We start from the raw sequence: 24,519 nt of genomic DNA, 5'->3' as shown, positions 1-24,519 counted from the left end.
CTCTGTGTGCAGCTTCGGGGAAAAGACCCACTAAACAGAGAACCTTGGTGAGGCCGTCCGTCCCAGCAGACGACGAGGCGGCCACGCAGCCTCCCCACAGCCCAGGCCGCTCGCGGCTGCGGCTCCTGCGCTGACCCCTGGTCCTCCCGGTCTTCCTGTGCAGCGAGTGCTGCCATTATCCCAGTTTTACATAACGGGACACCACGGCCCCCAGAGGGCGAAGTGACCTGTGCGGGGCCACGGCTCCAAGTGGCAGAGATGGGGCTGGCCTAGGGTCCGAGCCCCGACCCAGAGACGCGTCTCCAGGACCCCTTGCCATGCTCATAAAGCCATGCTGGCGCAGATGGAGGCAAGTTGCTGTGGCCTCGGGTGGGCACAGATCCTGGAGCAAGACCCACAGGAGAAAAATGGCAGGACTCTGCCCCCCAAAATAGAAAGTATTTAGCCTAAGGAAGGCTGCACCTCAGGCCAGTTAACAGGCGGTGACGGGGAGATGCTGTCTGGATCCCAGAGAATGATGTCCAGATGAAAAAGAGCTTCCGCAGGGGAGAGAGCAGGGGGTGTGTGTGGCCAGGGGGCAGGGACCCGGGCACCTCAGCTCACCGCTGGAGCCCCCTGAAGGCCGGGCACCGACAGAGGAGGAGAGGTAAGGACGTCGGCGGTGGAGAGTTTGTGACGGAGGCAGGGACACAGACAGGGCTGGGGCTCGGCTGAGGGCTGGGGGGTGTCAGCACAGAGGTGGCTGTGGATTAAACCACACACGTGCACTCAGACAGCTCCCAGCTCTGTGCCAGGAGAGGGGCTGGAAATGTGACGCCCCAGCTGCAGTGAGCTGGGAGCACCCAGACCAAAAGTTTTAAATCCGAGGGAGGGGAGAGGAGCCTGGGTGCCTAGAGGAGTGGTGGTCCAGGGCTGGAGTGGGCACGGGCCCCTGCACCCTGCGGGCCAGACCACGTGAGCGTGAAACCCAACAGTGACAGTAAGGGACTAGAGCCACTGGGAGGAGTGGGATGCAGGAGGAGTCATGGACACAAACACATAGTGGGGAAGATGGGAAGACCACACCCAGGGCAGGGTGGGGAGTGGGTGGCAGGCAGGAGACAGCTGTGCTCCAACACGAGCGCTGAGAGCCTGGTTTTCCGGAGCCTCAGAGTGGCTCCCACAACACATGCGTTAATTAGGAGCCAAACCCAGCACCTCGGCTGACTCGACAGCAATTGATCAAGGACCCCACCCCCAGCGCCAGGAATGAGCATCAAAGGGACGGGACAGGCGGAGGATGCACTGTGGCTGTGACACTGTGACACCAGGACTGCGGGCCACCCGAGGCGATGGCCATCCCGCGGGAGCATGGCCATGGTCCCCGAGGGCCCCAAGGAGATGGCAGAGGCCGACCTCTGAGCCCCGGCCAGAGGCAGCGCGCAGCCCTGAACAGGGGAAGGGGCAGAGGTTTCCTCTCAGCCTGAATTCTTCACAAGAAAAGGGCCCATGCCTCTTTAACAAGCCGTCGCTTTATGAAGCAAGGTTAACAATTCCACGTGATTCAGTGGAATATTATAAACTCTCTGGGGCCCATCTGAGGACTTCCACTCCAGGCACGAGGTGACGACTCAGCGCTTTCCACATTATTTAGAGAATAAAGTTAACCCTTGCCGGCCCGGCCACCGTGCTCCTCGCCGGATCGCCTGCTCAGCACTTTCCCGGCTGTAATCACAGGCCGCCACCCGGCACGCGGCAGCCACACAGCGCCCACCCGCCGAAAGGACGCAGTAAGCACTTCCACTAATAGAAGCAGAACTTGAATATCGCTTTGATGTTTTCATTTAAATGGGACTCTTTTACAGTAATCACCCACAGCCTCTGTAGGGGTCCTGTCCCCTCACCCCACGACCTGGGCTGGGCTGGTGTGGCCTGCTGGGCTCCACACTCTGGGCAGGGCCTCCCAGGAGTGACCTCTGCCTGAGCCTGGCCTGGGCTGAGCCTCACGGCAGCAGGGAGAGAGCGGCTGTGATTCTACAGTGACCCCCAGCATGGGCCCGGTGTCCTCACCTCCACTGAGCTCCCTGGCAGCCCTGCCCTGGTCTCCAAGCCAGCCTGCGGGCCCACGAGGCAGGGCGCCACTTACAGCGTGTGGGGACCATGCTGCATGCCTCCTTTTGAGGCACGGGGTACTGAGAAGGCCTGTCCAGGGGCCCCCAGCCCAGGGCCACGCTGCCCATGCAGCCTCCCACCAGCCCCGCAGACCTGAAGGACAGCAGTGACACAGAGGGACGCCTGGTGCTCAGCTGCTGGGGGTTTCCCACAAGGGCAGCCCGCACGTGGGGCTGACAGGTGGCCAGAGGTGGCAAAGCAGAGTCACCCATGACCCAGGCTGGGTGTCATTCACAAACCAGCTCCCTCAGCCCCCCCACCTCGGGGGCACACCAGCTCCGGTGGGGGGGGCCGGGGGCTGCCTGCCACCTGCCTACGCGCCTCACCTTGGCACCCAGAGGGCAGTAGCCTTTGAGGAAGTCAGTGCAGACCTCTGCCTTGCGGGACACGTAGACATGGCTGTAGGGACAGCTGCTGTTGCTGCAGACCCCCTTCAGGAAGTAGGAGCACACAGGCATCTGCAGAGCAGGGAGGACAGTGAGGGCCGGCCACACCCCCGACCCCTCCACTGCCCCACTCCACGGGGAGGGGCACCAGGACTCCAGGGGCCCACTGCCGGGCGGCAGCCACCAGAGATTGTGGCTGGAGACCCTCACCCTGGCCCCGCCCCAGGGGAGAAATAAACAGTGCTGGCAAGAGGTGCTGCCCACCCCGAAGTCAGATCCTCAGCTTCCCCAAGAAGGCACGGTCGCCAGAGAGCACGTCTACCCTTGCCCGGTCTAGACGAGCGCACTGAGGCGGGGCTGTGCGCAGGCCCAGGCCTGCTGTCACCCGAGCCCATCATCTGCCCTAGGCCTGCCCAGTTTCCAGGCCGCGGGGCTGTGGGGGATGGGCCGGGAGGAGGCTGCTGTCTAGAACAGGGGCTGGGGGAGGAGGGAGGCAGAGCGTGGGAGCTCTAGGTGGGCTGACAGCCTACAGGGCCTGAACTCCAGATTTTCCAGCTGGCTGACGCGTGGGTGCCTGGCAGCGTCTACGAGCTGGGGGTCTGTGAGCTGGGGCCTGACTCGGCCTGGGGAAGCCTGGGCAGCAGACTCTGGCTACGCACTGACCATAGGCTAGCACCGTGGAAGCCAGGCAGGGGGCTGGCTCCCCCGCGCTGGCCCACTGGCAGGTGGGCCCAAGGGAGACCTGGTGGGGGCACATCGGGTGGGCAGCCCGGGCAGGGCTGTGTGGCCCCAGCCATTCTTGGCCTCCAGGCTGGCAGTGGGAGAGAGGCAGCCCACCTTCTCCCCACTGGGCGGAACTGAGACCTGAGGGTCAGCAGGCCAGCAGGAGGGGTCTCTGATCTGCCCACCCTGTCCTTTGAAGCTGCGACTCTTCCAGGCGACTGCTCTGTTGGGGCCCTCGGGGTGAGCCCTGCCCCTGCTGCAGGCCAGCTTCTTGGGCTGTCTGGTCCCACCTCAGGGGATGGAACCTTGCCTCAACCTTACACAGCTGTCACTCTGTGGGTCTCAGCCCTTCCACAGGCCAACACCTCTCCCGGGCCTCCTCACTCTGCTGTCAGGTCTGCTCCTATGGCAGCTCCTTGGTCCCCACTGCTGGTCCCCACCGCACCCCACTGGGCTCTTGCCTGCCCGCAGGGGATGCACAGGGACTTCAAAGAGCCACTTTTCTGGGGGGAGGGGGAACATAACTGAGGCTGAGGAGGGAAGGAGGGAGAAAGCAGAGAAACAAAGGGTGATTTAGCGAAGAGAGTTTATTTTTAATTGTCTTTTAACTGCAGCGCAGAGGGGAGCGGCCGGCCTGGGGCTGGCGGTGCCGAGGCTGCAGACAATTCCCTTAATGTGCGCTTTGATACAGGGCCCAAATTAGCACTAATAAAAAGGGATAATAAAGCCACCTCTTGCACCAAACGGAACTCCTCGCTGTCAGTGCGGTTATCAAGAGGAAACTGCGTTCGCATTTCAATTAACCTTGTTTGCACCCAGCACGTCCACACAAATAACAATAACATTAATTCAGGGCGCTGGTGCGGGGCGTCCACATTAGACAGCTCAGAACACGCACCGGCTTTGGAGCTGGGAGCTAATGAACCCGAAACGCAACGTGAATTTCCAAATTGCTCACAACAGAGTTCCGAAGCTCTGTTAGGGAGAAAGATGCTGATTGTCCCCGAGCCCCTCCCGGGGAAAAGCAGTAGCCGCAGCAGCGGCAGCAGCCCTTTTGGAGCCCGCCTCCCCTGCCCGCCGCAGACCCCGCTCCAGGCCAGTGGGCTCCCCACCAGCGCTGACCCCGACCTCAGGGCTCCCTGCAGGCTGGCGCTCTGGCCCCGGCACGGCGGGGCCCTGGACAGGAGGCCCCAGCTGTGTGCCTCCCTCTCCTCCACCTCCCAGGGAACGGACCTCGTACAGCCGCCCCTCGCCAAACGCGGGGCTGGACAGGGGTGAGGCCGGGGCCGCCAGGGCACACCTGTGGGGCCACTGCCCCTGGGTACATGACAGGGATGGAGGTGGTGACCCCGGGTGGTATAGGGACAGCCTCCAGGTAGGCGCAGCCTCCAGCCGGCGTCAGAGGCGGCCAAGGCTGGACCTGCGTGGGGATGATGGGGCACCGCCTTCAGGTCACCCTCCCAACTCCTCACACAGACACAGGGAGGGGAAAACTTTGGGCCCAGCCAGCAGGGAGGCCAGGAGCGGCCAGGAACTCACCTTCTCCTTGGAGACATGGTGGGAGAAGGGGCAGGTCCCGTCTGTCTTCTTGCACGTGCCTCGGACAAACCTGCGCCAAGGGGAGGGTCTGAGAGAGTGGGGATGCCTGGGGAGACCCAAGACCTACGCCAGCGCCGCCCCCAAAGGCCCAGGCAGGGGCGGGGGGCACCTGGTGCACACGGCCACCTTCTCGGGGTCGTGGATGTAGGGGCAGCGCTCGCCGCGGTTGCACCTGCCGAAGCGGTTGTAGTACATGCAGTACTCCTTCCTCTTCCGCCTCTTCTGCCGCGCCTGCCGCACAATGGCCAGGCTGCGCTGGACGGCCCGGCTGGGGATGGGGCAGAGGTTCATGAGCCCCAGGGAGGAAGGCGAGGATGGGGAGGGCCCCCCCAATCCAACCCTGAGGAGCGTACCTGGCCAGGGAGCGGCTGCAGCTGCTGGCAGGGTCCAGCCGGCCTGTGGGAAGAAGGCCGGTCACGCCAGGCCTCCCACCCCGGCTCTGTCCTCTCCCTGCCCTCCTGCGTGGCACCGGCCCCCTCGGGATCCCCACCCTCAGCTCAGGCACTGCTGCCCCCTCCAGGAAACAGCTCACCCTCCTAGGCCCTGCCAGGCCCCTCTGGGAATGCAGTGCTGGAGGACAGAAAGCTGCGGGGCCACCCTCCACCCCGTGCTGGTGGGAGGCCAAGGCGAGATGGCAGACATGGGCACGGGGACAAGGAGCAGGGACCAGGTCTGGTGGCACAGCTCCCCAGGGCCACACTGGTTTTGCCTCAAGGCAGGTGGTCCCAGAACAGTGGGTGGTGGGGCCTCCCTCTGCCTGGAGCAGAACCCAGGGACACGTGGGCCTGAGCGGGGTCTGGGAATGCCACCTGGCTTTGCAGTAGCTAAGAATGGCTTATTCAAAGGGTTGTAAAATAAAAAGAAAAAAGTATATGGTTGTAAATCCTGAAATCCTGACTCCCAGGCCCTAGAGAGCTGTGTGCCAACCGCGGCCTGCACAGGCCCCGACGAGCACGTGTGGCCCCAAGCCCCGGCAGGTGCCCGGTCCTCACGATGCCAGAGGCACCTTGTGAGACGCTCCTCAGAGGCCCACATGCGTGGACCAGACAAGGCCTCTCTGAGGCCACTGCTGCAGCCCGAAGGGGAGCTGTTCAGGAAGTGGTCCAGGGTGACCGAGAGGGAGCAGGTGACTGCCCAGCCAGGGCAGCTGGAGCCCGGGGCTGGAGCCGCGGGCCAGGCGGGGCACTGTCGTGTGCAGTGGGAGTCGGCCCTGCAGAGGGGTGTCCAGATTGACACACGGCCCCGCCTGCCTTTTAGATGCCAGGCTCCTCCCTAGGACCAGGGTGGGTGGGGCAGGCGAGAGCCGGCTCAGAATAGCCACAGAGGCTCCTCAGTGCCTCAGACACACATGTGACCCTTCCCAGACCAGATCCGATTCCCACAGGCAGCTGGCTGAAATGAATCTGGTGGCTGGGGCACAAGTGACATCACCCAGAAATTCTAGGGACCTACAGCCATGATAAAGCGTCCCAAGTTTAAAAAGGGACGTCCCCAAGCTGCCTGGCTCTGAGCCGCTCCCATTGGAGCCACATGGGAAGCCTGGACAGGCAGCCCTCCTGCCACCTGCAAGCCCCTCCCTGGCTGTCCCTGGGCCCGCTCATCTTGGGCCCATCCCGAGCCCAACACCCAGTCACACAAATGTCCCGACACTTTACTCGGCCCGTCCACACCCAAACCCTTTTGTGCCTCAGGGGCTGGGCCGTTGGACACCCTTCTCCACCTCCCACCCTCTGCTAAGCCCTGACCACCCCTGGATGCTCTCTGTGCCCTTCCCAGGCCAGCCCTCAAGGCCCTGCTGGAGGTGCCCCTCCAGCCAGGGTCTGCCCTTTTCTGAGCCTCAGTCTCCTCAAGTTAAAAAAAGGTGGCTCCAGGCCTGTGCAGTGAGACCCCCAACAGGAGGGAAGTGTCCTGCACGGCGGCCTAGGCCCAGGTGGCTGAGATCTGAGTGGGGCTGGTATGGTGTGTGAACAGGGGAGGGGGACATGGCGACACAGAGGGGAGAGGGGGGTCTCAAGGTGTGAGGGGCCGGTGGGAAGTGGTCTCAGGAAGAATCCAGGACATACTTAAGTCTGGTTTCTAGGCTGGGGACACCCATCCTGGGGGTGGCTGGCAGTGGTGGCCAGACCAGATGGCACGTGGTGTCCCTGCACCTGCCAGCCTGAGGGTGACAGAGAGCAGTCTGACAGCTGCCAGTCAGCGTGGCTCCCCGGGCTGTCACCCAGGCTGCCGTGATGTTGCGGTGCCACCTGCTCCCGCCAGGGACCGCTGTCATCACGTGTCTGCCTGTCAGACCAGCCCCGAGGCCTGGCCTCTGGGGGGGAGGGCAGGTTTATTCCCCTTTGCACTTTTGCTCTTATAAAAATACCAGTGTGGGGCTTGTAGTGGGAATTTTTACAAGAACAGGAGACACCTTTTCAAATGCTTTGCGGTGTTGCGGTGTTAAAAAATGCACATAAAGTAGCTGGCTTGAAAGGAGGCCGTGGAGGCTTTGAGAGGTGCTAAAAAGTTTAGCTGAAAACGGGGCCTCAGAGCCTTCTGGAGCTGCACTTCCCAGGGATCTTCCTGGAATACACACAGCCAGCTAGGCAGCCCCCTAGAACGCCCACCCGGCCCAGGCGGTGGCTGCTCCTTGAGAGTCGGGGGCTCCTGTAGCCCCCACCTCTCAAGGTGGCCTGGCATATGCACCCTTGGGAAGAAGACTGAAACTGGGTGCTTCCTGGGACAGAGGGAGTCCCAGGAAGAGGTGTCTAGAAGGGAGGGAGGCAGGCCCCAGAAGGACTGCTAGGGCCCTCTCTCACGTGCAGCTCTGTGAGACCGAATGCACAGAACCTAGGGAGGGGTCGCAGGTCACTGATCACAGGTCACAGATGAGGTACAGAGCTCCACTACCTGCCCAGGGGTGCTCACTGGCAGGTCAATAGCAGGGAGGCTGCCCACCACAGCCTAGTCTGCGTCAGTCTGGGACCTGGGGCTCAGAACAAGCCCAGGGGCCAGCCTGGCAGCCCAGGCTGAGGGAGGCGGCCCTGGCAGGTGGACTCAGGGCCCTTGTTCTCGGGGTCGAGATACATGCCAGACCCGTAGAGCAGCCATCCGAGCCTGTGCTGGGTATCCCCAGGTCCCAGGCCAAAGCACGTGGGGAGGAGTCCCAGGCTGCACAGGCAGGCCTTAGACCCGGGAGAAGTGCCTAGCCCTGGGTTCCAGGGGGCTGAGGTCGGCCTGCAGAAAGGCCCTGCCCCTGGGGCTGGGGGGCCAGGAGATGGGCAGGGACAAGGCTCTGCCCCTCTCTTCCCCACAAAGCCTGGGACGGCTTGAGGGCCCAGCTAGGGGCTGATGCTGCCTCAGAGCATTGGCTGCCCAGCCTAGTTGGGCAGCCAGGAGGAGGGGAGGTGGAGCCCCTGCCCCCTCCCAAGGAGGGCTGCACTTTCTTGCTGAAGTCAAAGTTCTGTTGACACCAGAGAAGAAAATTTATTTCTTTAATTATTATTCATCTAAGTGGGCTGCTGGTCAGCAGGCATTCCCACAGCCGGGAGCAATCCACCTTCCTTGCAGACAGTCGGCCACCCGCACTGGGGCCCAGGCAGCTGGTGCTGTGTTGGCCCTGCCTCGTGCCCCCAAGACCAGCTGCCCTGTGGGGTGTGCTCCAGACCCCACCTCCCTGCCCCCACACCGAGGTGGGAAGGCTGAGCCCCAGGGCTGCCTCTCAGCAGCCAGCAGGCTGGTCAGATGGGTGGCCTGCAGGGGCAGGTCAGCAGAGAGGAGGCCTCCTGGGATCCCACCTGCCCTGTCCCCGGAGGCCTCTGTCCTCATCTGATTGCCCAGAAACCGGGGGCCTGGGGGAATAGGGGTGGGAAGGCCCAGACGCCACCCCTGCAGCGCTCCTCTAAGCAGAGGCGGGGTTCTGCGGAGCTCAGCCCTGGGAGGGGAACGGGATCAGCATGGTGTCCTCCCCAGTGAGAGCGACAGCTCCCTCACCGCTGGCTGCCAGCGCAGGTGGGGGTGCCGCGCTGGGGAGAAAGGAGGCGCCCCCACAGCCCCTGATGCGGGCCCCTCCGCTCAGACTCAGTGCCCAGGCGGCTCTAACAAGGGGCCACTCAGTGTCTGTGAGGAGGCTGAGTCCAAACCTGCTTCTGCCCCTCAGCCTCTCCTGCCACGTGGATGTGAGGGGCCCAGGTGGTAGGTGTAGCCCCACTCACAGGCCCACCAGCCCGTCTGGGGTCGGGCTCACGTGCAGCAAGACCCCTGCGAGGGCCATGACAGCTCCAAACCACAGCCTGTCTGTCCAGCATCTGGGGACCACAGCAGGGAGTGGAGCCCGGGTCCTGCCTGCCAGCTCAGAAGGGGGCACGATGAGTGGGGACGATGCATAGGACAATGACAGTGGGTGCTGGGTGTGCCCTTTGCCAAGGAGCACCCACCACCACCACCGCAGCTGGCTGGAGGGTAGCTGTGGCCAGAGGGTAGGACCCACAGAGAGGCTTGGTCACTTGGGACCAACCAGGAGGTCACTCTGCAGAGTGGCTGCTGCCAGCCTCTTGTGGACTCAACCAGATGGGGTCCCCGGTGCCCATGGCTCTGTCCACCCCACACAGCAGCTTGGCCAGGGCAGCTCTGTGAGGGACCTGGTTCAGGGGGAGCAGCAGGCTGGAAGGGGCTCTGCTTCGTCCAGGAAGAGGCAATGGACAGAGGAGGGGTGTGAGATCATGTGGGGCCCCAGAGACCATGAGTGCTGAGGCTAGAGGCCCACCGGGAGCAGAGGGAGGGCTGTCCTCTGATGTACAGTGCTAGCCCCTTGGGGCTGAGTCCCACCAAGGCTCCTGAGGAAGCCTGGCCCGTGCTCCACACCTGCTCCTCTACCAGGCAAGCTCACAAGGCCAAGGCAGAGCGCTCTGAGAGGCCACGAGGCCCATCACCGCAAGGAAGAGGTGGGAAGCAGGCACGTGGGAAGCAGGCACCTGGGGGCGGAGCAGAGCCTGTCCTGGGGGGCCTGGTGCATCTGGTGCACCAGGCCCAGAAGAGGGCAGCGGGGTACGCGGGCCCACAGAGGCCCTGGGAGAACAGTGCAGGGCTTCCGGAAGGGGCATTCTGGCTGCCTCCCTGCAGAGCTGGCCCTGTGCCCACCTCCCCTCTCCTGCCCTGTGGCGGTGGGGTGGGGGCTGAGGGCAGCTGGGCCCATGCAATCCCCACACTCACTACCTGCAACCTCACCTTTTTTTCTTAAAAGAAATGGGAGTAAAAAATGGATTGAAACCAAAATATTTTTCTAGTTAATGTGTACAATAAGCGAATCCAAAGCATTTCCTTCTCCTCCGCCTGCCTCCCCAGGCCCAGAGGTGCGTGTGGCAGTGGCGGCGCCTCCAGACACAGCCGGGAGGCATTGCCAATGCGATCAGGCACTGTGGCCGCAGGTGTTTGCTTGCCCAGGCCGTGTTCACTGTACCTGGCTCATCTCCTTTGTCCAGGAGCAAAACATGGAAAATCAGAGGCGGCTCAGCCAACCGAGAGGCATGCGCCCGGCTGTCCCTGGGGGGCTTCCCCATGGTGGCTGCAGCCAGCCTTGTTAGGGGCAACTCCTGAGGCCCAGGGAAGCCCTCACTCGGATCGGCTCCCAGAGAGCACCAGGTCCGCAGCCTTGGACGGCAGCAAGCGCGGAGCAATTGCGCACCACACAGCCCTCACCCAGGAGCCTCACCTGTGCGCAGGAGGGGCCTGCTGCCCCCGTCGCCGCTGGGCCGGCCGCAGGTCTTGGAGAGTTTGTTGGCCGACACCTTGTAGAGGACCCCTCCGATGCAGCGGTAGCCTTTGCTCCGCCACCGAGGAGAGCCAGTCTGGGCTTTTCCGCCCACTGCAGCCGGACGCAGACGGTTCAGCACCAAGGACCTGCAGACAGGGACGTGCTCATCAGCCCAGCCCCAGGGCCTCTGTCCCCTGACCCCACTGTCACAGGAGGTGGCACCCTCAACCCCACCAGCTAGGCTGGGACCGTGTGAGCCCCTGAAAGGCCCCAGACAGGGGACAAGGTGCCTCCCCCCAACAGGCACACCCCTGGGACATGACCGCCGGGCCCTGGCCTCCTGATGGGGGGCTTTGAGAGAGCTCTGCTGTGAGGGGAAAGGCCCAGCACCCATGCTGAGGCGGCCTCGAGGGTCCGTGCCGAGGCCAGCAGCCACTACCACTGCCCAGGGGGGTCTCTTCCCGGATGCTGCCCCAACTCACGCCACCCTGGCTTTGGGACCACAGCGCTGTGGAGCCAGCAAACTCCACTGCCCACCCTGCCCCACCCCTCTTTCCCCTGCACGCAGAGCCCAGGAAGGGGATGGGAACCTTACGGACCCCCACCCAGGCAAGCTGTCTGGGGAAAAAGACTGGAGTTGCCTCAAGGGCCAAGGCTGCAGAGACCCGGGCTGCCTGTGGGGGTTACCTGAGCAGATGCCCAGGCCAGAAGTGCAGACCTGGGGCCAGCCACACGGCCCTGACAGCCACCTGCTGACTCCTTCCCTCCTCGTTCTTCTCCCTCCTGGCCCTGGGCCCCATCCTGCCAGACGCACACATCCCCCCAGGAAACCCAAGAGCAGAGTGGATTGTGAGAAGGCACCAGTACCTCCCTCAGACAGACATCCCCCCACAGACACCACGGCTGCGGTGGGCAGCGGTCCCAGGACCCCTGGCTCAGGCCTCACGGACTGTGGGCCTGCAGATGCCCTGGCCAACTTGCTCCCCCAGCTGCCACGAGGGGTCAGGGCCTTCCTGCTGCCTGGGACCTTAGGACTCCGGAAGGATATGGCCTCAGCCCTCAGGGTGCATTTCAGCAGTAATATGTTTATGCAAATTGAGCTTAATTCCGAATCAGCTCAACTCTGCTCACACCGCTATCACCACTGAGTGTACATTCAGGCCCCACTGGCAAATCTGGGCAAACGAGCACCTGCTATCTCCATGAGCATCATCTCTGCCTGAAGGTGGCCCAAGCAGTGGGAGGGGCAGGGTGTGAAGACAGCGGCCCTTGGGCAGGCAGTGCCACCAGGGGCCGCTCAGGGCCCAGTAGAGGAGCCGGCTGAAGTCAGGGCCCGTCTGGGCGCACACACAGCCCCCTCCCTCCTGGGTCCTCCAGTATGCTCCCCCTGAGGCCCCCATGCCTTGCAGTCCCTTCCCCTGGGAGCTTATGGACCCCAACTCCACCTGGCTGCACAGGGCCAGGGAGGGGGACCCCAGACTGGGTCCGATGAGTCCAGGCAGGACAGGGCAGGCCTCGGGGTACCCTGGCGCACAGGCTGGCCCAGGCAGCTGGCAGCCGCCGCCAAGGCCCACCACTCAGCCCAGCAGCCCCTTAGGCTTCCGTCTCTCCACCTGCAAGGTGAGGGGTAGTTCTCACCAGCTCACAGCCTCCAAGTAGCAACTGTGCGAGTGTGCCAGGCACTGGGGACCTGAAGCTACAGCGTCAGGCAGGAAGAGCCGAGGTGGCCGCCTGAAAGCACTTGACCCAGTTTCCCTTAATTAAAACATGTTCACAAACACCAATCTTGGAGGGAACAACTCCCACCAAGGGTCCTCAGCGGCCCGACCCATGCTGGCCATGCCAGACAGGCTCCGGCTGCCCCCATACAAGGAACGTCTAGGCAGGAGGGCCAGGTGGGGTGGGCATCCTCTGGGGGAGGCAGCCAGACCCCCGGGGCTCTCGTCAGTCCTTGGGGCCCCACCCTGGCGTCAGGGTGTCCAGGGCACTCTGTCCCCTGGGCTCACACCAAGGCCGGGTGGGGTCTCCTCCCCACACTGCAGAACCTTGTCAGCCTTGGGGACTCTGGACCCTCTGCAGGAGCTGTGGCTACTGTCTGAAAGGCACAGCTTGCCCTGAGTCCTGATCCCCACAGTTGAGAGCTGAGCCCAGGCCAGTGGTCACCACAGCTCGCTCGGCCCAAGGCTGACAGGCCCCTGACAGCCTCAGCCCCGTGCTGCTCAGAGCCTTCAGTGGTCTCCCCACCCCCGAGGCAGCTGTCCTCTCATAAGCCAGCCTGGGCTGAGGCACTGTTAGGGGGCCAGTGGCAAGCCCACCTGGGCACCCAGGGTCAACTCACAGCACCGGCTTCTTGCTGAGCTCGGTGCTCATTGCAGAGTGGCCACTCGGGGCAGCTCCCATACTTCCCAGCAGGTTTGGCATCCAGACAATGGGACACACTGGGTGGGAAAAAGGACCCTCTCAGCTGCCTCTTCTTGTGCAGGGGCCTCCCCTCCTTTTCCTGGGCCACCATTCCTACCCACCCTTCCCTCCTCCCACGGCGCTGGCTACTAGGAAATATGAGTGACGGGCGGCAGGACGCCCTTGAGAAGGTGGGAAGGAGGAAGCGGGGCCCTGGATGCCCCAGAGCCCAGCCTCTCAAGGGCTGAGAAAGCCCTGGGCCTGTGGGCATGTGCTCCTGGCTGAAGCCGGACTGGGACAGCCCCCTCCCTCCCTGCAGAGGTGGCCCAGTGTGGGAGGGCCCAACGGGGTAGAGGCTGGCAGGGCTTCAGGTCCAAAGGAACTGGAAGCTTCAGGGCAGAGGGTGTTCTGGTCCCACAGCTCTGCGCACAGAGGAGCCTCAGTCTGGGGCTGCCACCTCCCACCCAAGAGAAGTGGCCTCATTAATCGCTGTCTTCCGCAACTTGCTCTCACGGCTAAAATTACATCCCAGGCGACACTTCTTTCTTGAGACATTGTTGATTATTCTCATGGTTAACTGGGACCAACCAATCCATCTCCTTTCCCACCCAAAAATCCCTGCCCCTGGGCCCTGATGGCAATTACAGGGCGGCCAAGGCCCCTGGGAGGAGTGGAGGTGCAGCAGGCCTCCTGCTCTGAAGCCCTGGCTTGTGCTCACAGTCTGCACACACCTGTGCCCCAGGGCCCCATGTGCCCTGGGCCCACAGCCTCCAGGGGCACACCCAGGAGCCCGGGAGCCGGCTGGGAGAAGCTGCATTCCCAGACGGTGTCCTGGGACTGCCTGGGAGGGGGTGGTGAATGCACCCAAAGAATTTGGGGAGGGCTGGCCAGGTAGGAATGTCCTTGTCGCCCATGGAAAACAGGCCCAGCCTGCAGGCCTGCAGAGCTGCCTCTGCCTTTCCCTCACCAGCTTGTCCGGCTGACTCTGGACCTGTGGCTGGGTGAGTGCCGGGCAGGCGAGGTCTGGAATGGGGGGCTGGGGGGCAGCCGTCCCAAACGCCTTGTAGCTTTTCACTACCGTGGGTGTCACAGCACTCCAGTAAATTGTTACCCTAATGGAGAGGACAGCCTTTGGAAACGAACTGTATTGAAAAGAGGGGGTAAAATTAATGAGATAATAGTAGGGCCAAGGACCCGGAGAATGCTCCTGCCCTCGCGGCAAGGGCCTGTAATTCCTTTTCTACAACAGGAGCCTCAGATCTAAAGGCTTCTCCCATCCGTCCGGCAGGCCCACGCCGCCAGGAAATTTCATTAACGCTGGAAAATAGGAAAGGTATTAAGCGTGGATAATGAAGGCCAGGGAGGGAACCGTGCCTTAAGATAGTCCTCTTTCTCGCCTTTGTAATGGGAGGCATGAACTTTCCCTTCAAATCCATTTCTAATCCATTTGAAATACTACAGCAAATTATCTTTCCTTCAGCCCGAAAGCGGCCGGCCAATTTACTCCGAATAGAAGTGACAATGCCCCAGGATTTATCACCATAACCTTGACTACATGGGGTGAGGGCTGGGCCTCCCCTCGCCCCCCGCGGGGGCACGAAGGATGGGTGGGGGGAGATAACGTTTTAAATGAAAAGCAGTGGTAATGGGGAGAAAGACACACACAACACAAAGTAGGTTTAAAAAGAAAAGCAGTCCACGTGTCCGCTGCCTGGGGAGCAGCTGGAGAGCTCCAGGCCTGAGGCCGTGCAGGCTGACCGAGGGGCTCTGCTCTCTGAGGCCCCTCTCACCTGCTGTGCCCGGCAAGTGAGTGGGAAGTGCCAGGGCAAACGGACCCAAGAGGGGGTTGTCAGGGTCTGGGGGGGACAGGATGAGTGTGATGAGTCCTCCACCCGGCCTGCAGGGGGCGCCACTGGCAGCGGCCAAGAGTACCGGTCTGCCAGGGCTCTCCCAGCCCCCAGGGATTCTGAAGGCTGGCCCTGGACACCAAGGATCCTGTCCAAGCAGGTCCGTGGAGCCCCCAACACTGTGTGGAGGGCGCTTCTGCCGTGGGTCTGCTTCTCAGGCCGTACAGCCGAGATAGGCCCACCCAGGGCATCCTCGGCTGCGCAGCCTGGCAGCCTGGGGCATGAGCACGCATGCACGGAGGGGACAGGCAGACGGGCTCCTGAACATGTGTGAGCACACACCTCACCTGCCCATGACCTTCCGAGGGCCAGCTGCCCACCCACCCCACAGTGAGTGCTGTGGACCAGTGGGCCGCCTCCTCTGTACCCCAAGACCCTGGGCGGAGGACAGGCAGGCTGCCTGGCCACATCGTGTGAAGGCCCACAGGGTGGCCCACTCCTGATCACAGGCAGAATCAGGTGAAGGTGGGCAAGGGGCAGGGAGCCAGCCAGGCCCTAGAGACCCTGGGGGCAGCCCCAGTCTCCCGGATGCCCTGCAAATCCCACACTGGAGCTGTGCCCAGGTGCCCAGGCCTCCTCGCCAGGTCCAATGGCCTCAAACTCATGCCGCCAGCACAGCCCCGACTCATCCTTGGGCCGCCGGGAGGGTCTGCAGGACCACACTGGGGCAGCGGGGACCCCAGCCCCCTCCAGCTTAGTCCATCCTCAGGTCTCCCAAGGCCTCCCAGCACCTAGTCCCACAGCAGCCAGCGCAGGGCACAACGACCCAGAGAGGGCGGGACAGGTCCCCCTGGGGACAGGGCCAGGCCCAAGGGCTGCACAAAGGCTGGGCACAGAGGCCCCCACACCTGGACAGGAAGTTGCTGGTGGAGCTGATGGCTCCTTCCCACAGTATGGCCTCTTTGACACAGAGGCATTTTGCTGGCACGTTCTTCCCAGTCCCCTCAGAGAGGAGAGGTCCGGCAGGGCTCCCTAGGCTCATGGGGAGAGCCCCCTGGGCATCCCCCTGGTCTCCTCCCCTCCTCTGCATGCCCTGCTCCCTTCCTGGGGGCCCTCACCTCTCCAGTGATGGCAGGCCCAGACCTCAGTCACCGAGGAACCTGCCTCACTGAGCCACTTGCCCTCTCACCCTAGACACAGGCTGGGGTCCTGGCCTCATTCACAACTTCCTGGTGGGTTCCCTGCACCCACCCTGTCCCATCAGCTGGTTTGAAAACTACATGTTTGAGTAAGTTCCCTCTGCTCCACCTAACCTAACACCCTGCAGGGGCTCCCCATTGTTCAACTGATGCCCGCCTCTCAGGAGACCCTCCGGCCCTCCTGGCCACTGCCCCCACACCCTTCTTCCAGCTCAGACCGAGCTCAGACATCAGGTCTGGTCCGCGGGAAGCCCTCCTGACCTCCGACAGCTAGCAGACACAGGCCCCGGGCCCTGGCAAAGTGCAGCGTCACACCTGGGAGCGAGCACCCTGGGGCGGGGCGGGGCCGGGCCAGTGAGTGTGACTCCACTGACCTGTGCTGGGTCATGCACACCAGGAGGGAGGCTGGGGGGCCGCCTGGTTCCATGCACTGTGATCCGCGGAGGGGTCAGGTAAGAGGCAGAGAGGAGGCTGCAGTGGGAGGGAGACGGGGCCACAGTGGGCCGGAGAACAAAGAGGGGGACCCACAGGCACCTACACGAGGAAAAGCCCTCGGGCACAGTGGGAGGACTGAGGCTGGGGAGGCTGGGTGGGCAGAGGCAGGAAGACTCAGGACTGTGGGCAGTGGGGTGCAGCCAGGCTCCCAGGATGGAATGTGACCTGTGGCCACAACCCGTGGGGCAGGGTCCATGCGTGGCTGAGGACCCAGCTGCTCACCGGGCCAGCCACCCAGGCCGGTGGTGACCGTGCAGGAGGCGGGCAGGCTGGCTGGGGAGCAGAGAAAACAACCGGGGAAGCATTTTTCAGGAAATGGAGCGCGGTTCCACGAAGCTCTGAGGCGAGCAGGGAGTGCACCGTCAGCAGAAGGGGGCCCGGGGGAGGCGGCTGTGCACAGCGAATCCCAAGTAGGTCAGGCTCAGCCGCCACTGTGACGGCTGCAAACTGCTTAAGTGGGCTTTCCACGGAAACGCTGACGGGCGCCACCTCAGCTCAGCCGGCTGGCAGCGACAGCACTGCGCCTGCCCATGAGCCTGGCCGGGGAAGCGGCTCCGGGCCCAGAGCGGTGCCCAGCTCCCGCATCAGACACCAGGCAGCCAAGGCCGCACTGGGCGGTCTGTGGTGCAGGCGCTGACAGAACATTCTGGGTCCTCGGGAGTGGGAGAGAGACCCTTGGGTGAGGGGCCCATGCAGGGCCAGCTGGGTGGGAGGGCGGAGGTCGCCGGAGCAGAAGCCAGGGGCCCAGTGGACAGAGCGGGCCTTGTGATGACCGTGGCCACCTGACCTCCTCCTGCCAGACAATTCATTCCTCCTGAACGTGGTCCCCTGCCTGTTCCAGGCCCCTGGCTCCCCGAGAATCGGGCCGCGGCATCTGCCCTGCAGCCAGCTCCCCTGCAGCAGCCTCACTCCTGGCGCCCGCCTGCCTGCCAACCTCTGGCCACCTTGGGGCAGGCCCGAGTCGCTTTCCAGGCCACACCTTCCAGGAGAGGATGGGGGACCACGGGCCTGGGTAGGAGCCTGAGGGCCTGAGGGCCCTGGTGGGGTTGCAGCAGGGACAGGATGACCCTGGAGCGGGACTGGCCGGCCAAGGGCAGAGGCTGGGCACTCTGGAGCTGGAGGGGCGGGGTGGAGGTGGGGATGCTGGCCGGGGCCTGGCTCCCATGGCGCCCCCAACCAGCAGGTCACCTGAAGGCGTCATCACTGAAGGCTCTGCTCCTTCCCAAAGGCCCCTGCCCATCTCTCTCCCATAATGAGTGGAAATGATTCGGGGCCCAGGCAGCTGGCATCTGGTGGGTGACACTCACCGTGCTGCTCCCAATACCAGCACTGTGACTGCAGGACCAGGGGCTGGGACTGTTTTATGTGCTCACATCTATTCAATTGGTATTTCGATCAATGGATGCATTACAAGCGTTTCCTTTAAGAGCCTAATAAACAACAAGATGGAAAGTAAAATTCTCCATAAAATGACACTTTTAAAAACCCATCTCAGCTGAAGCTATCGGTGTTTCGTATGTTAGCTGCAGACAGCAGGTATTGTCAGGCTTTAACGGCCCCACTGCAGAATGCGGAGTTCAGCTCGTTGTACAAAGGGGCCGGGGCCCAGAACCTGGCAGCCATGTGGCTGGGCAGCCCAGGGCAGGGCCTCGATCCTCTGTGCCCAAGTGTCACCCCCCAGGCTGGGTTGTGAGCCCAGGATCCCCCTGGCCCCTGACAGCAGGTGAGGGCAGGGCCAGCCCTTCCTCTGCTCCCTCAGCCCCATCCCCCCTCTCTCTCTCTTGCCCACCAACACCCACCCACCCCAGCTCACTGAGCACGTCAAGTCCAGCCGGCTCATCCTGGGCCTCTCCCCCAGGGCTGCAGCTGGCAGGGGCTCCATACCAGCCATAAGCAGAGGAGTAGGGGACTCAGGCAGCAGAACCCCTGCCCAGAGTTCTCTAGGAAGACCTCAGGAAGTCAAGGGAGCAAAAGGACCTAGATCCTGCCTCAGACCACCTGCCTCACTGGTTCCCAGGTTGACAGCCTCTGAGGGAGCCGTGTGCCATCGCCTGGCTCACCCTGCCCCCCTCGCAGCCCAAGGACGCCCACAGGGTACTGACCCTGACACCTGAACCTGAAGCCTCCCCCCCGCCACGTCCCCTCTCCATGTCCCACCCCTAACCGAGACCCCCGGCTCTGTCCCCTGAGCCCCGAGGGCACTGCCTCAGCTCCCTCCCAGAAGCTGGGCCAGCCCATCAGCCCCTGCTGCACACCATCCTCCCAGCAACCCCTACTCTGTGCCCTCTCTCCAGGTGACTCTGGTGTCTCTGGCCCTGACCCTCATCACCAGGGATGCGGGGACCAGCCCAGAGAGCGCCCAGCTAGCTGACGCCGGCTGCCCTCCACCTGGCAGGCCGGGGTCTCACTGAGGCCCCGCTCAGAAGCCTGGCGGCCTGGCCTCTGGCAGCAGATGGCCTGCGCTCCTCCGCAAGGCCTCGCCTTGTGACCGGTGACCCGCCTCAGAGCTCCCGCCCTTGCGCTGCGCTCTCCAACCTGCAGCCCCCTTCTCGGGATGCTGCTCGTCTAGCCCCCGGCCGCCTGCTGCTCTGCCCACATGTGTATGTGGCCCGGGCATGGCCAGGCTGAGATGCTGAAGCGTGCGACAAAGTGGGACACTTCAAGACCCCAAAATGCCACAAGCTCTGGTCCTTAGGGGCCCGCATGTCACTACCTCCTAAAGACTGAGGAAGAGAGGAGCTGGGGGGGCAGGTGCCCCTCCCACACAGACTTGGGGAGATGGCTCCTCTTCCTCCTAGAATCACACTGAATCCCACCAGCTCCCCAGAAGCGGGGTGGTGGTCCCGCAGACGGCGGGATCCCCGCCAACTCCAGAGAAAGGCCCACGAGCTCAACAGCAAAAGCTCCCGGGAGTCAGTGGGCGAGGGGCAGCTAAGTGCACCGTGACCCACTGACATCACAGCTTTCGGAGACACCAGCAAGACCGGCTGGGGCCACCGAGAGAAGCGAACAGACGTAAAACAGACAGCTGCTGTGACCAGCGGCAGGCGAGAGCCCTAGGATGCGGCTCCTGCAGCACTGAGAGCGGGAGGGTCTTGTGCAGCAGGCAGAGGGAGAAGGTTACGTGTAGCTGGGCTGGTGTGGGGCTGCTGGCTGGGGACGGCTGAGAAACTGAGCCAGTGTCTCTGCAGTTAGTCTGGAGGAACAAACACTGAAGGCAACGACGCCAGACCCACAGGTCAGGTGAGGGCTGCCTCCATCTAAGCACTTCGGGGGCAGAGGGCTCGTCTCTGGGAGAGGGGCAAAGGGACCTAGACCCCACCTCAGACCACAAGTCAAAGTTAACTTATGAGGGGGTCGTAGGCGTAAATGTGATCGCTAAAATGGTCAAGCCTCCAGAAGAAAATATGACCTTGGGGTAGGAAACTCATTCTTAAATAAGACAAAGAGCACTACTCATAAAAGAAAACGACAAATTAGACATCCTGAAAAAGCAAGCCCCACACTGTGAGAAGGTACCTGGCAGAAAAACACATTCATAATATACAAAGAACACTGGCAAGTCAATAAAAAGACAAACTAATACAAAAGTGGATGAAAGACTCCAGGGGTGCTTCATGAAGGAGACAGTAGTCTATTTGTTTGTTGGTTTGTTTGTGTGTTTTCTGGGCAGCGAGAGGTAATTAGGTTTTTATTCATTTATTTTTAGTGTAAGTACTGGGTATTGAGCCCCCGTACTGTGGCTCGAGTGCAGACCAGGACAGCTGTGGGGACCGGCCTTTCTCCCTGCAGCTCAGCACCCATCCCCTGGCTGAGCTCTGCAGAGATAGGGCTCCCAGCAGGACTGACAGCAGCAGAGACCAGGAACAACTCAGATGCCCAATGAGAGCAGAATGAGCACAGGGGGCACACCCTTCCAGGAGCACTTATCAGCAAGGAGAGAAGAGGAGCTTCCACCACACACAGCACCGGCTCAGGCGGCCGGCCGTAAAGCGCCACAGATGGGCAGCCTGACTTTCTCCCAGTTCCGGAGGCTGCAAGTTCAAGACCAAGGTGCCCGCAGGGCGGGCTCCTGGCGAGGCCCCTTTTGCTGGCCTCCTGCTGAGTGTTTACAGGGCCCTTCCCCCATGCGTCTGCAGGGCAAGCCCTGGTGCCTCATCCTCTTCTTGTGAGGACACCAAGACCCACCCCAATGACCTTATTTAACCTTGATCACCTCTGCAAAGACCCAAATACAGCCACACTGGGGTTCATGGCAGCAGCCCATGAAACTGTTCAGACGATTCAGCCCACAGCAAACGGTGAGCAAAAGAAGTCAGACACCAAAGAGCACCTACTGTACAAACCCGCTTACATAAAGTTCAAGAGTTTTGAGACAGAGCTAGTCTAGAATGACAAAGGCCAGAGGAGTGGAATCTGTGGGGTGGGCGGGGTGCAACGGGAGCAGCACACAGAGGCCTCAAGGGGCAGGAGATGGGCATACCCTGACCTCTGCGGCAGGCACGCAAGCTAACCCACAGAACCGACCACTGAAAATGCAAACATGCCACGGACGATTTCAAAGGGAAATCCAAGAGGAAGGACTGTGCAGAGGCCAAATTCAGAAACAAAACTTGTATATGATAAAGGTGACATTTTTAAATATTGGGGAAAAGTCTGAATGTCTAATAAATGGTCCTGAGACAACCAGGTAAGCATTAAACAAAATTAAATTTGACCTTTAATCTTGCACCATGTTCCCAAATAAATTCCAGGTAGACTGCAGTTTTAAATGTAAAACTTGAAAAGACAGCACTAGAAAAAAATATAATTGAACTCATGTAATCTTGGGATGAGGAAGGCTGTTCTAAGCAAATCAATATACCACGTCTTAAAAGACTGACAGATTTAAATACACAGGAAAGTAAAAAGCCCTGTTAAAAAATCCTTATAAACAAAATGAAAGGCAAAATTGAAATTGAGAAAAAAATGTATAGTTTGCCAAAAGGGTGCCACCCTCAATAATTAGAGAGTCTTGCAAACCTGTGAGAAACAGGCCAGAAGCAAACGAACAGTAAACATAAAAACGGTTGAACTTGACAAATCAGACAGCTTTCTCCCCTAGTAAGATGTCAGGAGCTTTCTGGCAGTGGCAGCTAACACTGGGAAGGACACGGGAAGACGGAAACCAGCGCGCAGGAGGTGCTCTCCCTAAAGCCGGGAACCAGGCCGTCCTGTCCTGGATCGACCGACTTCAGCAGCCCGCAGGTCAGGGTGTGCCTCCACAACCCACAGGCGAGTGTCACCTGCTCCCCTCCAGAAAGCTTCGCGCTGCAGACACCACAGGGCGGGGCCGTCTGCAGGGGTGGGGAGAGGAGGTGGCGGCAGTGTCAGCGGACCTGGTCTCACAGCGGGGACCTCGCCAGCACTTGCAGGGACCCGCTGAGCAGAAGTCCAGTGGAAAGCGCTCACCCAGCGCCCGGCCCAAGTAGGCGCTAGGGGTAGTGTGGGGGAGCCCCCGAGGGCAGAGGGGTGCAGCCAACCCCAGCGCGCCTGCATGCAAACCCCGCCCCAGCACGGCCACCTGGGCCTCTACGGCAGGTGGGCAGGGCGGGGCTTGGTGCGTCTCTCCGCTCGGCCCCGCCCTCCCCCCCCAAGGAGCCCCTGCGCCAAGGGAACAGAGCCCAGGCGGTAATTTATGCTCCCCCGCCTATGCTTTATGGCTTTCTTAATTCGGCTCCTGCTACTATTAATGTAGTTAATGCTGAGATTATATCTATTTTCTGGCGTCAGGCAGTGATTTATTCAAGCCATTTTTCCGGTGGAGGCTCCCACGCTGTTAAATCAAGCGCCTTGCCAATTAAGTGCTGACTTGGGAAGTGGACGCAATCTTAACAGACATCTAACCGCAAATTAAACCGGGGCTCCTGACTCTGGGGAGTGGGCGGGGCAGCCAAGGAAACCTTGCTGACTTCGAGGAAAGTCAAGAAAATAAACCGGCTGCACACCCGCCCGCTGCTTGTGCTTGCTGCTCTGGCTCTGGGAGACGGGAGTGCAGGCCCAGAGCCAGGCACAGTGAGAGCTGGGGTCAGGGTCCCACCAGGCGTGGTGCCCGCCCTGCGAGCAGGAGCGGCTGGGGAAGGGCAGCAGTCACTGGCCCGTCCCCCACACAGAAGTCTCTGCAGCCACAGCCCCTCCCACCTGGAGCAGACATCTCAAAGCAAACAAACACCCCATGATTCCTGAGCTGTCCCGCAGCTTGCACACGACGAGACCCTCTGACAGCCTTAGAAGGAGGTGCCAGGTGGGAGAAGATGTGATATGGATAGCCTCCCAGCAGTGGGTGGTCTGCATTCTGGCTCAGAAATCCTGATGCTGGTCGGAGCCTTGAGTGGTGGGGGGGTGGGGGGACATGCCTCCTCTGAGGGCCCAGCACCTCCTTGGAGCTCCTGAGCCCTTAGGGAGCCTCCTGCTCAGAGAACCTGAGGGTGACATGGGGCAAGGCAGATGCCACAGGGTGGGGCCTTGGGAAGAGGCAGTGACTAAGGCGGCCTGAGGCCCACCAGGGCCTGAGCAAGCACTTGCTTGTGGGAGACCTTTGGACATGGTCCTCTGTGCTGTGAGTCCCTGGGCCCCACAGCCAACACAGGGGGCCCGTCTTCCTGCGCTACCCAGACCCCTAGAACAACGCCTCCCCGCACCCATCTCCAGAGGCCCTGGTCCAGCCCTGAGAAAGGAATCATGTTTTGGGGTAAGATCAGGCTGGAGGGTTGATATATGCAAAGAGTTAAATATGATATTGATTATTTGAACAATGCTTTACTACCACCTCTAAAACCAGGATAAAAGTGGCATTTAAAACGGTGTTTGACTGTGTAAGGCACCCAAGAACCGCTGGGTGACAAGGACATTTTATTTCTTCCTGTCAGGGGCAGTATTTTCAGCTTCCCCTGCGCCTCATTCACAGGGACACCTGGGGCACCAACCCAGACACACGAGGACCACAGTGCAAGGTGTGGTCAGGGTCTGGGCATCGCCAAGGGTGACCTCCCACAGGGCTCCACGGGGAGGGTGCTCACAGGCCCTTCCCAGCTGCCTTCAGAGCGAAGCTTCCATCCAGCAGACAGAAGGGATGCTGCTCTCTGGGTTTATCCTGAAACACCCAACCTGGCCTGTCTGACTCTTCCTTACGAGCCGCTGTGCTGTCACCAAGCACATGGGGAGGCCACACTGCGGCCTGTGGTTGTGGCAGTGGCAGCGTCGCATGGGGCCCTGCGGATGCTGTCCAGTCAGGGTTTGCCCATAGGGAGCCAGGCCTGCGAGAAGCACACGGCGGTTTGAAGGCCTTGGCCACCCCAGCCAGCTCCAGAAGAGCAGAGAAGTCACCTGTGTGTCTCACGATCAAGACACAGTCACCACGCAGGCAAGACAGGCCCGGCCAGGTGAAGGATGCAGCAGGGATGGAGGGTGGCCTGGGAGAGCGCTGACCCGTGGGGCTGGCGCAGTAGGGCGGAGGCAGGAGATTCAGAACAGGAGCAGCACAGGGCCCGAGGCGGCCGGCACTCCAGGCCCAGAGCCCAGCACCCTGCCTGCCCCTCCTCCCTCCTCACCGGGAAGCCCAAGGCTCCGAGAGCAGCTCCCCACACCAAGGGGAAGAGGGCCAGGTGGTGGAGCAGGACAGAAGGAGGGACGTCTGTGGAGAAAGGGGGAGAAAAACACAGGTGTGGAGGCAGCAACAGAAAAGCGGGGAGAGACTGAAGAAAGAGGGCCAAGGGCTGGAGGGCCCGAACCCTGCACAGACGTGAGAGACCAGCAGGCCTGGGGGCTGGCCGGACAAGGGAGACAGTCCTGGCAGGGACCTGTGACAGGGCCCAGGGCAGGAGGGCAGAGCACACTGGCCTTCTCAGGGGGCTGCTGTGCCCCACCACCCCAACCTTGGCCCTAGCCCTGCCCAGCAGCTCCCACCTGCCCACGTGGCCCTCAGGGACACAGACACCAGGGCCACACCA

General features: G+C 61.8%; 1 protein-coding gene across 2 annotated transcripts in view; it reads right to left on the bottom strand.

Annotated features, from left to right (window-relative positions):
• Positions 1 to 24,519, bottom strand: part of ZC3H3 (zinc finger CCCH-type containing 3) — an 82,945-nt gene that overhangs the window by 15,972 nt on the left and 42,454 nt on the right. For both annotated transcript variants that reach the window (XM_031439775.2, XM_064476755.1), the window contains exons 5-9: positions 10,549 to 10,736; positions 5,213 to 5,255; positions 4,969 to 5,127; positions 4,800 to 4,869; positions 2,478 to 2,609 (exon numbers count right to left, since the gene is read on the bottom strand). In XM_031439775.2, coding sequence (XP_031295635.1) covers positions 2,478 to 2,609; positions 4,800 to 4,869; positions 4,969 to 5,127; positions 5,213 to 5,255; positions 10,549 to 10,736 — 592 coding nt within the window. The remainder of the gene's footprint in view (positions 1 to 2,477; positions 2,610 to 4,799; positions 4,870 to 4,968; positions 5,128 to 5,212; positions 5,256 to 10,548; positions 10,737 to 24,519) is intronic.

Source organism: Camelus dromedarius, chromosome 20 (genome assembly GCF_036321535.1).
Source record: "Camelus dromedarius isolate mCamDro1 chromosome 20, mCamDro1.pat, whole genome shotgun sequence".
Lineage (NCBI taxonomy): Eukaryota > Metazoa > Chordata > Mammalia > Artiodactyla > Camelidae > Camelus > Camelus dromedarius.
This window is presented reverse-complemented; position numbering and strand designations above follow the sequence as displayed.